Source organism: Wyeomyia smithii, chromosome 3 (assembly GCF_029784165.1).
Source record: "Wyeomyia smithii strain HCP4-BCI-WySm-NY-G18 chromosome 3, ASM2978416v1, whole genome shotgun sequence".
Lineage (NCBI taxonomy): Eukaryota > Metazoa > Arthropoda > Insecta > Diptera > Culicidae > Wyeomyia > Wyeomyia smithii.
The window spans coordinates 100,120,900-100,133,303 of record NC_073696.1 but is presented as its reverse complement, the minus strand read 5'-3'; the positions used below and the strand labels follow the sequence as shown (position 1 = coordinate 100,133,303).

The 12,404-nt window shown below is 39.6% G+C and overlaps 2 protein-coding genes across 5 annotated transcripts in view; one reads left to right on the top strand and one right to left on the bottom strand.

The window, feature by feature from the left end:
- The window catches only part of LOC129732912 (dedicator of cytokinesis protein 9), a 184,693-nt gene that overhangs the window by 160,914 nt on the left and 11,375 nt on the right, over positions 1 to 12,404 (top strand). For all 4 annotated transcript variants that reach the window (XM_055694342.1, XM_055694341.1, XM_055694340.1 and 1 more), the window contains exons 2-4: positions 6,341 to 6,457; positions 6,516 to 6,772; positions 11,546 to 12,365. In XM_055694342.1, coding sequence (XP_055550317.1) covers positions 6,341 to 6,457; positions 6,516 to 6,772; positions 11,546 to 12,365 — 1,194 coding nt within the window. The remainder of the gene's footprint in view (positions 1 to 6,340; positions 6,458 to 6,515; positions 6,773 to 11,545; positions 12,366 to 12,404) is intronic.
- On the bottom strand, positions 6,625 to 8,514 carry LOC129732914 (uncharacterized). The gene is made up of 4 exons (XM_055694347.1): positions 7,891 to 8,514; positions 7,388 to 7,837; positions 7,134 to 7,328; positions 6,625 to 7,076 (listed from the first exon to the last, which is right to left on the bottom strand). The coding sequence occupies exons 1-4, from the start codon at positions 8,394 to 8,396 to the stop codon at positions 6,869 to 6,871; spliced, it is 1,359 nt and encodes a 452-aa protein (XP_055550322.1). The 5' UTR covers positions 8,397 to 8,514; the 3' UTR covers positions 6,625 to 6,868.

Genomic DNA, 12,404 nt, shown 5'->3' with positions numbered 1-12,404 from the left:
CACATTTTTGCACCTTCGGAAACAGTGTGCTCCGGTATGAAAATCACCTTGGCTTTCCGCCAGCTATCTGGGATATAACCCAGGGTGAAGCTTGCACGGAACAGATGTATCAGTTTGGACATTATGATCCCATCCGATTTTTGTTTGAAGATGGGTAGAATGCCATCTGGTCCTGAAGACTACATAGGTTCAAAGAAGCTTAATGCCTAGTCGCAATCTGTAGAGAACTTCACAAAAGTCCATTTAAAAAGGCAAATAGAAGTATGGTGCCTTTGATAAAGTTGTATCTTATGAAATTTACAACAATTTCGCCGAACAAAATAAATTTTTATATGCAAAAATGAAAAAAGGAAAACTCGCTTCTCGCTGTTATGTGGAATAATCACAAAATTGCAACTTCTATAAAATGAAGAATAATTAATGGATCAACTTTCCTGAAAGCACTATGGCTCTAGAATCTATTTTTTTGGGTCAAAATAATTTCGATCACATTTTTGCACCTTCGGAAATAGTGTGCTCCGGTATGAAAATCACCTTGGCTTTCCGCCAGCTATCTGGGATATAACCCAGGGTGAAGCTTGCACGGAACAGATGTATCAGTTTGGACATTATGATCCCATCCGATTTTTGTTTGAAGATGGGTAGAATGCCATCTGGTCCTGAGACTACATAGGTTCAAAGAAGCTTAATGCCCAAATTGATTTAGGCTTCCATGAACAACGTTCTAGAGAGCAGAATTGAGTCGTTGGGCGCTGTACGCCTTAGCTTCGGACCATGTTACCCCAACGTTGGTTGTTCGGTTTTACATGTGGACCCAGGGAAGTGCGTGGTGGGACGGTGAGACTGCCGTTCTTTTTTAACTGACCTAGGCCATTAGTGTGGTCTATGGACATCGCTTTCTGGAGTCGTGCGTCTTTGGGCATCATGCCCTCGCAGAACTTGGCAGGATGCAAATTCTTTTAACCTTGTTGCGTTGCTCAACATTGTACCTGGTGAGTGACGCTCTGTATTCATCCCAGTTGGATGCGCTTTTAGCCCTATTGAACAACCGCCTGGACTCACAGCGGAGCGTTTCATTTCACCAAGGTACGTGGCGTCACACGAACCTCTCCTTTAGGGGACAGCGGGCCATTCAAACATCAGGGATCCTGCATTCAAGATCACGTGCAGCAATATCCAGATCGTCGGGTGGGCGTATATCGATTAAGCAGGAAGAACGAGGACCAGTTAGTCTTGGTTCCTGGATCTGCTCTTTGGTAAAATTTTTCTGCTAAGGACACTGGAGGCCCCCTTAGCGTGATATTCGTGGATAATCACCTGGATGCAGTGAAAGCTGCTTATTGCGTGTTGGATCAGCCTGTGCTTGGATTGGAGGGTCCTGTCAGATATTTACCATCAGCAGAACTGTTGGATTGGGTTGCCTTTTCTCTGACACCGGCTACATTTCCTGCTGTAAGCGATAGGAACCAGGCACATGACCAGTACCGGAAGGTGGTTTCTGGGACCTAGGTTTGCGAGCTGAAGATGGTTGAGGCAGTGAGCTCCTTGGAGTTTTCTGCATAACCTTTTTTTGACTCGCGGGGTTACAAATGGAGAGTGGTTGAGGCATCAAGCTGTTACTAGCCTTCTGCTGTACCTTAGCTTCCATTGCAGGGTTGCATTGAGCAAGTGGTGATAACGAACTGGACGTTCCGTCTGTACCTTCCTGTTCTTTGCGAGATCGCGTTGAGTAGGTGGTGATGACTGAACTGATCGTTCTGCATGTACCTTCCTTTCCGTCGTTTTCTCTGATATCTTCCGGTTCCTTGCGTGTCATTCCAGTACAGAGAAACCGTCGTTTTGATTCTGGATGAATCGCAGTATCTTCTCGTTTGAAGTGTCGAAAAATAACCTGCGAACAGGATCGCTTTCGGCAGGTTACCTGTGTTGCAAACACGCAGTTGGGCTCCTTCCCGGCGGATGAGTATCCTAAACCCTATTTCCATCTTTTAATCAACTTCCTCCGTCTCCTGTTTTTGTTGGCCATTTGTGAATAACCCCCCCCCCCCTTGCCATTATTCCCTCGGCACGGGTCGCATGGTACTTTAGATAAGGGGTTTTCCATTATTTTTACGTAGTAGTGGATAGTAGCTATTACAACCATCTTCTCTTTACAAAGGCTTTGGACCCTCTGCTTTGGTTCTAAATAGTTCAAGTCCATTCGAGCACTAAAGGAATCATTGCAGGCGAATTCCCCGTATCCCAGGGATGGAAACCATTGGGAAATGTTTGCACTGAACAGGTTACCGTCTGGAGCTAGGTCCGTAAGCTTAAATTAAAATAACTCAATCAAACGGTACATTTTTTATAATGAAAACCACGAATAAAATTAAAACCATGAAAAAATTAATTTCCACGGGGAATAGCTGATGCACGAAATTCCTGGAAATTTACTTTTTTTATTATCTTCTGTCGCACGTTAGTTCACATTTTGCATCTGCATCTATTCGGAAAAGTGTTCGAAATTCATTTCCGATGGCCACCGATAGAGAGCTGCAGGATATTCTTGTTTGGAAACTTTAATGTGTGAACAAGAGTGTGTTTGTGTGTAATATGCGAAAACGATAGCCTCATCTTCATAAATTAATACAGCAAATAAATTTTTCTCAGCGTCGCCAAAAATATCGTGAATGAAAAACAGCAACATATAAATATCGCCAAGAGCAGTTGTCGTCGTGCAACAAAATATTTATTGAGTTCCTCTTTGCCGTGCACACGCATAAAGAGGTTCGAGCGCGCATTCGCCGCGGAACCTTATGACTCGCGCGTATTCTGAAAAACTGGAATTTATGGTTCCATATCATTACGGTTATTATTCTTGACTCTCTTCGGCTCGTACCTTCTCCTTAGGCTACTGACATACTGAGGCGTCAAATGAAGCGAAGCGTTGAGCGTATTAGAAGCGGAATAAACAGAAGCGTTGGGTGAAGCTTCCTATGACATACTGGAGCGAGCGTCGGAAATGCGTTGTGTTGTCATATTCCTAGATTCCAGCAGCGGTTTCGTTTAAAGGAAATATGAATTCGTCCAATGAAGATTTGTTTGCTTCTTCAAGCACAGTAAATCACGTTTTTAGTGAACATAGAGATTTTTTTTATGAAGAAAAATAATATTTCTGAAGTCAGTTGCGCTACAGACGTAGTAAAAAATATAAGAAATTATTCTAAATTTTAAACCCGCTGACCCCGAGTAACGTTCAACTAGTTTATGATATCTGTTCAGTATGTTAGGCATGCAATATCAATCAAAAATACCAGTGTTATTTTCCTGACGACATGAAAATTTTTCCCGATATTTTCTATATTTGAGACCAAAATAAAGCGAATATAAAGCACCTGGCGATATCAGATTTAGTCTGAACATGGTATTACTGCACTAACATTTTTTAAACATTTTAACAATTTGTTAACCGAAAATGTATTCTATTTGCTTTTTTTCAATTACCAAACCAAAACAAAGCAAATGTGAAGCACCTTGCGATGAAAGATTTTGTCTGAACAAGGTATTACCGCGTGAGTATACGCGCGTCAAAACACTACTCGTTCTGTTTCGCCGCCTCTACCGACGCGTCGTTGCCGCTTGAGTATGACCGGTTTGAGCGTTTCATATAGACGTTCGAAGAAGTAGCTCGGACGCTTTTGCGACGCTTCTTGCTTCGCTTCATTTGACGCCTCAGTATGTCAATAGCCTTACCCTAGTATACCAGGCAATATTTCCCATTCAACTTTCACACTCTTGTACGAGAGCTCGTACCTCTTCCTTTCCTTAACTTTTCCACGGCACAAGCTGAAAAGGTTGCCCTCGGGAGAATCTTGTAATACACGTTCAATCATTACATTTTTGCTTTTGTTATTTTCAGTCCATCATCGGGGCACAAAGGCAGTGCAGGAAGGGAAGGCTTATAAACCATTATGAGACTGATGCCCAGAATATGCAGCGAACTCATTCGCGCAGATCGTGCGTGTGGAAATTTATAATTGGCCTTTTTATTAAATAATAGATTTGGCCCAGGGCATAGAGCATTACAAAGCAGGGGAAACTAAATCATTATCTATTCATTTACTCAATGCCATTGGTGAATATGATGCGACAACAGAAAAACAGTTTTAAACAGCCTTTAGTTGTTTTACTGCATTTTTAAAAACACAACCAGAGATATTTTAATAAAAGTGTGTGAACTGCAGAAAATTTATTTTCTGCTGTTTTCCGCTCAATCACGAGCTTAATTACTATCGCTCGGCGTTGGTAGACACATCACGCAATCGCAATTACGGTTTGATACGCGTGCAAGAATTTCACACCGGGCCTAGCCGGTAGCATACTTTTAAATTATTGGTCCCTTGAATATAATTTCTCGTTCAAACGAAGTATGGGACGCACGGAAGTTCAAGCCGCTAGCCTGAATATATTTCAATTAAGGCTTATACTCTTGAAAGGATTGCTGGCTTAGACGAGAAGTTGATTAACGGATTAGTCCACAAGGCTCTCGGTGAATACTGAATCGTGTCTCTTGATGATTTGCTTGCACTTTGCGCTTGTGGTAAAATTATTATTAAATCCTCCGGTAACGGGGCATACAGGGATTCGGGGTCATTTCTTCATCAACGCGAAATCCGATCACGATTTGAAAATGTGGCGCACTTTTGCCATGCATGTTGCGTTGATTGTTTTAGTAGGTTGAACCTGAGAAGTTCAGAGAAATTCCCACACTCTACGTAGCTGCTGATGGCAAGCAGAGCATAGTCTACGGCCAATCGTTCTACGTGATTTGAGTAATTATATGCTTGCAATGATAGTTTATGAACCCGGAGCACGTCTTTTTGCGCGCGAAATGGCCACCGATGAAATTGTTGAACAGTTTTACGATTGTGAAATTTGTCGACATTCGGTGAGCAATTGAGTTGCTAATACTCGAAAAGGTGGAAAAGGAGAAGGAACAATTATCCGGATTTCGGCACACTGAATCTATTGCTGAAAATATCCAAATTGATTAAACTGAAACCATCCAAATTGATTAAATAACAGTGCATTGAACAATAATAAATAAAGTGCATTAAAAGCTATCAATTCGTGTTCATGAAGGCTAATAAAATGCACGAATATTATAGAAAAACAAAATCATCTGTACGCTTGTTAGTATGTGATTGATTTCTATTAATCGATGCTGCGTAACTGTTACTGATTCCGTCTCTTCACAATTCGTTTTAGTTAGTATAACATAACGTTTAGTTCGAATAATATACGCTTATAGTTCTTCTATATGAAGTGTGGATATTTCGCAGTAAGTATCTAACGAGACGTTACAATGCGTCCTAAAATTATGAAAACCGTTGGCATGCCTTCAGTCTAGCAAAACTAATTACATGGTGTAAGCAACCATACATTCACCATTTGTAAATAACTACCCACCTATTAATGTGAGATATACTGCATACTGTGTATTGTATTAAACGACGTACCCCGTAGTCCGCTAGCCTCAACCGTCAAATGAGAACAATCTACAATCGGCATCAAAAACAAAAAAGAAAACATATCAAACAGTTGTCAAGAAGTTGCAATAAGCAATTATAACTTATTAACCATTCCATCGCCGGACGTTTGCGGTTTAGCTTCGATTCATTCCTTAATAATTGACCAATTCAACTAGTGGTTACATGACTTCTAAGGTATAAGATTGCATAGTTTGGGGTTAGCTCGTTTCCACCTAGCGTACAACAAACGTTGCCCTGCAGTGAACGTTGAGGGTGGCAACAGTTAACCTGTTCGATTCGTGTTTGCATGACCGCTCTGTTTCCATTCGCTGTACTGTAATCCTGTCTGTCTTCAAAGGCCTTACGCGAAGATTTGATCCCCTCGAGGTAAAAATTCTTCTGCGATACCACAGTGTGGTGAAGGTTCTTCGACCAACCAGAGCGTGATTTATCGGAAATTGTGCAAAATTATCGATGTTGCTCCACCTGGCTCTTCCGCCATTTGGTTGTGGCCGCGAGATTTCGCTATCATATTATTATTATTTCTGTACGACGATCAACATAATCAAAGTAAAACTGCTCCAGAAGACAATTAGTAACACCGCTGAACGTGGGCATCGAGATTTTTCAACTTGATTGCAATTTGAAATTACAGTAAAAGGTGAATGGCCGGGAGTTCGTTCAAAAATGTTGTGGCGAGATAAAATAGCTATGGGTGTGTTGACGATCAAGCTTTGAGTGACTTTTTTCTAATATACACATTTCTTTAAACGATAATAGTTGATATCTTTCAACTTAAATATTTGTCTTTCTCACCACTCTCATTTCAGAGCAAACCTGTTCTGGTAGAGCCGATCGACTTTGAAGGATTTATGATCAAAAACAAAACTCTTATTCAAAATGATCCTCAGCGTGAACTGCTGCTGTACCCCAATGACGACGTCATGGTAAGTTTGAGCCCGGAAGGGTCATTACTATGTATAGTGATCAACTGATTCTTCGCAGGAAGTAATGCTTACGAAAAAATTTCGCACAATCACCAACAACATTCCGAGCTTTTCCAAAACAGCAATTACTAACGGCAGCACACCTCCAGTTACTGGTTCACCAGCGGCCGAAAACAACAGCAAACCTTCTTCGCCGACCTTGAATCCACAAGGCCATTTGTTGACCCGCCAAGCACTGCATACGTACGAAACGGCCAATCATTTGATCCACTACAAGTACAGTGCTTACGGAGGAACATATTTCGAACTGCCCAGGTAAATGTCATTTAAATTTATTCATTTATGAGAAGAACATATGTTACATTAGAAATAGAAGCAATTCAGACTTAGTATGATTGAAGTGATAACGTTTTACCAGAAACGTTCTTGCTCCGATCTTGCCGGGCGCATACCGTATTCGAACTTTAGTTGGTCATTGATTAAAAAATGTTGCAAACCGATTTGATCGACGAACTGCGAAACACCCCAACTGGAGTGGAATTCAAAGAAATGGCAAAACTCTTTTCGAATCGACTCATCTGAACGAGTAGGGTGAATCAGTTTAATGTAGAACTCATACCTGCAAGTAGTAACTGCACTGATTAACCTTTACCACCAGCCAGGTTACTGATCATACCATCCGGGTGTTCCATTTAACAAAACCAAATAGGCGCTTAGATGTTGTCCTTGTTCTTCGTGCCCATTCGTGTCAATACGCAAACGCCAGGCAATATTTTGTTGGTCATATGCAGGTTCCGAAAAAATAATTTTATCACGACGTTGCAACACTGAGTAACTATGTAATGTAAAGGAAAAGTTCTTGTAATCTAACCTGAAAAAGGCGAATCTAAAGTATGAAACATGAACATTAAGGTACTTAAATCAGTCTACTTTTTTTTTATGTTCACGGAAAGCGCAGCCGCACACTTCAATCCATACATGAGATCCGTGAGACGAACTCCGCATGCAATAAGCCAATCTGAACCACTGCCAAATTTTTCATTTGCTTCCGTTATTGAAATCAAACGTTGACAGCCTTTAGTTTGAGTTCCGACAGCTAGGTCATCCACAGCGAAGTACTTGCTTATTGGTTCGTAGTTACCATTACCATAGAATTGGAACATATATTCATAACGTGCGGGCGTACCACGTACCAGTTCTAGGTACAAACTTAAAAATTTCCCCTGAGCATCGCTATAACCTCTTCGATATACGATTACTTTCCATTGATTACCGTAGACATCATTGTTTAGAAAAACTTGTTGATCACTCTGTTTTACGTAGAATCGAAATTCAGAGTACTCTAAGCCGGGAACGTTGTAGGCCGGTTGGGGCCATCCCCTGAAACAATTTTTTTTTGTTTATAAAATAGATAAATTAGAGTATAGACTGACCTTCCGATAGCAGGCAAAAACTTTGCTAATTCTCTCTCAACCGGAATTCGTTGACGAACGAATTCATGGGGATCGCCCCTTGGAACCAAAGCTCTAATTTTGCTTAATGCATCAGTGGCATTTTCAACGTTGTTCAAGGCCTCTACGTTCTCCTTGATTTCTTGCATCAGCAAGTCAAACATTCGGGCTCGGTGACGATAATGAGGACCGTTTTTTCCCAAACAATTTCTACAGCACAATTCGTTACATTGTTCGCAATAATAATCCGCGATCCAACCATCCTTAGCGCAGCTGTAACGCTCCTTTTGGATAATGTACTCGTCGATTCGAGATTTCCTCCGACATTTCGGACAACTGTCTGTTTGGGTTATCCATTTTTGGATGCAATCGAAACATGTGCTTTGTTTGCACCCGGGACACAAAACCGGATATTTCACTGCATCCAAACAGATTATGCACGTAGAATCTATCGTGCAAATTTCCTCAGGAAAGTTAATTGCGTACATTTTACAATGTATTATTTAAATTGTTCCAGAACTCTGATAAAAATTAAACTGCTACAACCGAAAAAACTAATTTTTGCAACGAATATTTAAATTAATTAGATTGCTGCGACATCAAACATTTCATCAAAGATGCCAGAGATGCCAGATGTTTTTGAAAAATGTCTGCAACTCCTCGAAGAACCGAAAAAATCTGCTTGAAATCTGAAAAAAATCTATCCGCGATTCGAAAAAATTTTGCTTACGCAGGCAAAAGCCTGCAAAAATCTGCACACATTTTGAGAAAGACTGCGTAAATATAATGAGACTCTGATAAAAAACTGCAGAAACTAGTAAAAACCTGCAAATATTTGCGAATCAATAAAAATCTGCACATGGACTCTGAAAATCTGCGTTTCGCAGACAAATCTGCACATCTGGTTTCCCTGGAGATGCCAGATGTTTTTGAAAAATGTCTGCAACTGCTCGAAAAAACGGAAAAATCTGCTTGAAATCTGGAAAAAATATTCTATCCGTGATTCGAAAAATTTCGCCTACGCAGGTGAAAATCTGCACACATTTCTCGCCAAACATGTGAAAAGGGCCCATGTGCCATATGTAAACAAGCCAAATTTTCTCGTTTTTTGATTACCACAAGCGAAATCTAGCCTTACCAATAAGATTTATTGATAAAGGAATTTACTTTTAATCGAACAATGTTATTTGTACGGGTAGATTAAGTTTGTACAGGTCGGACTCGATTATCCGGAGATTCGATTAGGCGGCATTCATAAATTATGTAACGCTCATAGGGGGAAGGGGGGTATCCTTGAGCGTTACGATTTGTTACGTAGGGGAGGGGGGGGAGATATAATCAGCGTTACGTAACGAAAAATCTCTGGGGAAACTCTCCAAAAAGCGAGCATTTTTATTAAGCAAATTCTTCTACAGCGTTACGTAATTTTTAGGGAGTAGAGGTGTTGGCGTTACGTTTCGTTACATATGGGGGGTGGGGGTCTAAAAATTGGGTTTTTTGCGTTTTTTTATCCGGAAACTCGATTATCCGGAATTCGATTATCCGGAATTTTAGACTCGATTACCCGGAATTTTATTTCTTTGATGTTCGTTTTAAATTTTCATTCCAAAATTTGACCTGTACCATCCCTTTTGGCATATTTGTTACCATTTATCTCACTTCCGGCATGTTTGGGACATGTTCAAATAAAATAAAAAGAATCAATATTAAATTGGATTTTTTTGCTTCTCAAGATCCTGCTTTTCGCCACAAAAATAATTTTTGGTTACGCCACTGCATCATAAAAGTAAAATAACAAAAGGAAATATTTATTTTATGTTCGATAACAGCAAATTTGAATAATTTTTCGTGATTCAATTATCCGGAAAACTCGATTATCCGGAATGAATTTTTGTTCCTGATAATCGAGTCCGACCTGTATTAATTGAAAAACGTGAAATTGTGGCACATGGGCCCTTTTTACATGTTCAGCTAAATTTTGAGAAAGTCTGCGCACATATTAAGAGAAATTGACAAAAATCTGCAGAAATTGGGTTGTTTAGGTCTATAGACCTCTTTACGTACGAATGTGTTAGTGCAACTAGTTGAAAAAATATTTACAAACAGCTGTTTTGTTTGCAATGCTATGTTTTTAGCAGCTGGACAAATATTCAGTTCAACACTCATTATATGTTTTAAACTTGTTTTTGAATAATTTTTTTCATTCCTGATCAGCAATTGGAAGAAGCTGCTAAACATAATCGACCAAAAATGGTAAAAAGTGATAAAAGTCGAAGCAACGAGATGCGATGATTTACAGTTTGGAGGAAACAAAAGCAACTGTACACGGGTTTACACGTTTACTAGTGTACGTAGGTGAAAAGTCACTTATCTCTATGGGCGAACTGTCATTGTAGCGATTTCGAGCAGTTTTAAATCGTGATTTGAAAAGCGAAGGACAACGATAGATTTTTTTTAAATCACGTTTTACTTAGAAAATGGAAATCTTTCAGATGATAAAAAAAAACTGATATAGCTAAACAACCCAATGGGTCAGAATTCGTGAAACAGATTACTAAAAATCGCGATATCTAATTTCTCAAATAAATATTAAAAACTTCGAGAGTTTTATTCGGGAGGTTGATTTTTCAATTTTTATTGAATTTGAGTAAGTTTTCAAGTTGTTATTGTCACTTGAAATTTAGGTCAATATATTTTTTTAATAAACATATCTTTAAAAATATTTCATCTAATTTGATGAAAATTTCACAGCAGATGCGCCCTAAGTTGTAGTTCATGAAAATATTTTATTTAGAAAAAAATATTGTTTTAATAGTAACTATTTACAACAATATGTTGAAAGATTATGTCAGAGAAAATCTGAAGAAAAACCGGTCTTTTTGACAAAATTTCGAAACTTTCCTGAATGTTTCGAGATGGTGTTATTTTTAATTTAAAGGATATTGGGTTTTAAAGTTGGATATTGGATATTGGGTTTGTAAACATAGCTTGCTAAATAATTTTTCTTGCGCTCATCTCTCCGTGTTCATTGTGCAACCGTGTTAGTCAACTAAAATAGTGCTTTTCGTGACATCAAGCATAATTTCACGCACTATAATTTCCAATGGTTTTGAAGCTATGGAGAGGCTCGTGATCCCTCGATAGTTGATCACAGTATAACGATCACCACGTTTAAAAGCGGGATTCGCTATCTATGTAATTGATAATTTAAAAATGCGTGTTCCAACACTTGCAAACACGCGGTGATTTCAAAATGGCAGTTGCAAAGTTTAAAAGAGGATACCTTAGGTTGAAGGTGAAAAGCTTTCAATTTAATCATCTGTAAATTCTAAATCTAAAGATCTAAAGAAGTGGAGAAGGAACGGTGACATCCAGTGTTCTTGGATAACATCGCAAGTTCGTTCTAATGAATAATCCTGGTTTATGGAATGAAGTAAGAATATTTTTTTTCGTACTCGTTATCACAGAACCTTTTCTAAGCTCCAAAAATAAGATTATCTTCACTTCTAGTTGCTATTTTTTGGGATAGTCGATTATATTGATTTTGCACGTGGGATAGCCCTAGACTACTGAGTAATGTTGCAATCCTAGGTCTTAGGAAGTAGTGTTATCAAAAGTCCTGTTCTGTTTATTTCAGAATATCACCGTCTGATGAACTAAAGGAAGAATTATACGAAATCGATACTGATCACGATAGATTAGATGAGCAGATGACCCGCTCTCAGGCGGATTCTATCACGAAGCAGGGTTATCTGTTGAAAGGTCCAGAAACAAATTCAGACCGTATGTTTGCCCACATAGGCTCTAAATCGTTCAAACGACGCTACTGCTATCTTCGCCAGGAGATCGACGGAACCTACATTCTAGAGTTACACAAAGATGAGAAACAGATTGAAGCGAAGACTACCATAGTAATGGACTTCTGTACCGAGATTGTAACGAATCCGAAAAAGGGACGGTACTGTTTCGAGCTAAAAATGAATGCTGGCCAGCACAAGTCCTTTACGTTGGCCGCGGATGATGAGGCAGATATGGAAGACTGGGTTAAGAAGATTTCCACGGTGATACAACAAAACAAGCTACAAGAAGACAAGCGGGCAGCCTCACTGGAACGAGCGCCACCACCTAGTCCAAGTACCATGATGTATGGAACCCTCAAAGGCCTAGAGCAGAGCATGAACCCCCAATTGATGAAGTATGGTCGCGAAACAGATCTCTCTATTGCACAGGCTAGAAAGGATAATCGGAGAAGACTTTTTGGAGCAAGCCAGCAAATGTATGCGGCGCAATCAAATGCGACAAAAACGGATTCTACAGAGCCGTATCGGGAGCAGTTCGGTCAACGAATTATACTGAAATGTGACTCGCTTAAATTCCGCCTGCAGGCTCCACTGGATAGCACTTCTGGAGCTACAAATGGGGCCGCTAACAGCGAAAGTGACGCGACTTTATGTCAGGTAGGTAGTGAAAATCTGATTGCTTTCTATTATATAATG